At 36.2% G+C, this 1,697-nt stretch overlaps 1 protein-coding gene across 1 annotated transcript in view; it reads right to left on the bottom strand.

The window, feature by feature from the left end:
* Positions 1 to 1,697, bottom strand: part of USP53 (ubiquitin specific peptidase 53) — a 48,225-nt gene that overhangs the window by 13,296 nt on the left and 33,232 nt on the right. Inside the window, exon 12 of the mRNA XM_012645345.1 lies at positions 884 to 1,622. Coding sequence (XP_012500799.1) covers positions 884 to 1,622 — 739 coding nt within the window. The remainder of the gene's footprint in view (positions 1 to 883; positions 1,623 to 1,697) is intronic.

The raw sequence follows: 1,697 nt of genomic DNA, 5'->3' as shown, positions 1-1,697 counted from the left end.
TTACATCTCACAACACTTAGAAGTAGTTATCCTCATTTTACAATAGGGGAGTAAGGCTGCAAAAGTCAAATTAATTTGCCCAATAATTAAAATCCCCGTCTATCTGGTTACAAAGTTCTGATCTTTCTACTACCCTAGGCTACCCCTTTCTAAGGAGTGCTATGAAATTACTCTGTCAAGTAAAAATGTTTCCTCAAGTCCTTATTGACACAATTATTTTAATAAAACACGAGCAGTTGATTTTTGCAAATCTACCCCTTATAACAAATGTGGTCAAATACCAGCTAATATCAAATTACTGTTTCAGAAGAATTACAAGCAGAAAAACTGGTTAGATTGACCACAGAAATCAGCCACTAAGCTGTGGGTATGTTTCAGAGGTTACATAGAGATGTGTTAATGTACTGCTAATAGTAACATAATAAATGTATTTAGAATTAATTAATTGAACATAAACTTAGTTATCTGTCTGAATTCTTTTATATTTGCTAAAAGGAAAATATCTCTCCTATGGAACTGACAGTAGAAAACAGCCCCAATTCTGAATTACAATAGATTGAAGAATTAAACAAATCAGCTTAATGACTGAGATGAAACCAACTTAAGTGTATGCTTTACGACCTGTAGTACACATCAGTAGTTGATGGTGATGACGATGGCCATATATTTCTGCACTTTGCAAATTTTCTAAAAATAAACAGTTGTTATTTTTGGAATTAACTATTAAAAACAGAAATCTGAAATATTAAATTGCAATACCTCAGGTTTTCTTATGCTAAGCTCATGCTGTTTCCATTATACTTAATCCAAATTTTAAGAATTATTTCAAATAATTAACAAGAAAGGATGGTGGGTGGAAAATCATTTATTAAACTCAATATACCTGAAGAATACTGTTTCTTTAACACCACTGTTATCCGTTCCTGCACCATTTCCATCAGTGACAGGTGAGTCCAAATTGGCAGATCCATTACTGATATGATCACTGCTTTCGTAGCCAGACTCAGTCCTCTGCATCTGCCAGTTATCACCAGGAACTTGACTCTCCATGAGGCCTTTATTTTTCTCTGCTCCTTTTCCATTAGATTCAAGGGAACTTCCGCTTCCTATTTCCTGCTTCGTTTCATCTTCATATATGGTCATTAAACCTTTTTGCTTTGGATTCTCTTTTGGCCAATTATTAAAACTCTGATCTTTGCTACATTTAGGTTTGTTACTGATGTTTGATTTATGTCTCGGACTATGCTGTCTTTTTTCACTTTCACTAAAAATACTATCAACATTTAACGTTTCTCTCATAGGTCTCCAACCTCGGTTCCGGCTTTTGCTGCTGCTATTACAGCTGCTTCCTTTCTCCCTAGAATCTTGGCTGCTGTCGGTATCGTACCCAGTGCCACAGTCACTCTTAACTTTGCCAGTTGTCTTCTCTCCCGGAGCAGGAACCTGGGCTTTACTTGAACTTATTATTTGTGCAGAAGCTCGACTCTGACAGGTAACTCGATCACGTTTACATGGTCCTTTTCCTTGACTACGATATACATGTGGATTCCCATGTTGTCTCAAGCCATTTGCGGCAGGAGGTGACCCAGACTGGAAATGTGAAAGGTCTTCTTCAACCAAATCTTAAAAACAAACCAAAAAAAAAACACAAATAAACTATTCCTCAGAGCCACTTTTAGTCACAAGCCAAATACCTT

This window comes from Propithecus coquereli, unplaced genomic scaffold, assembly GCF_000956105.1.
Source record: "Propithecus coquereli isolate 6110/MARCELLA unplaced genomic scaffold, Pcoq_1.0 Scaffold232, whole genome shotgun sequence".
NCBI classification, from domain to species: Eukaryota; Metazoa; Chordata; class Mammalia; order Primates; family Indriidae; genus Propithecus; species Propithecus coquereli.
The sequence above is the reverse complement of the archived record's forward strand: the minus strand, read 5'-3'. Positions and strand labels throughout refer to the sequence as shown.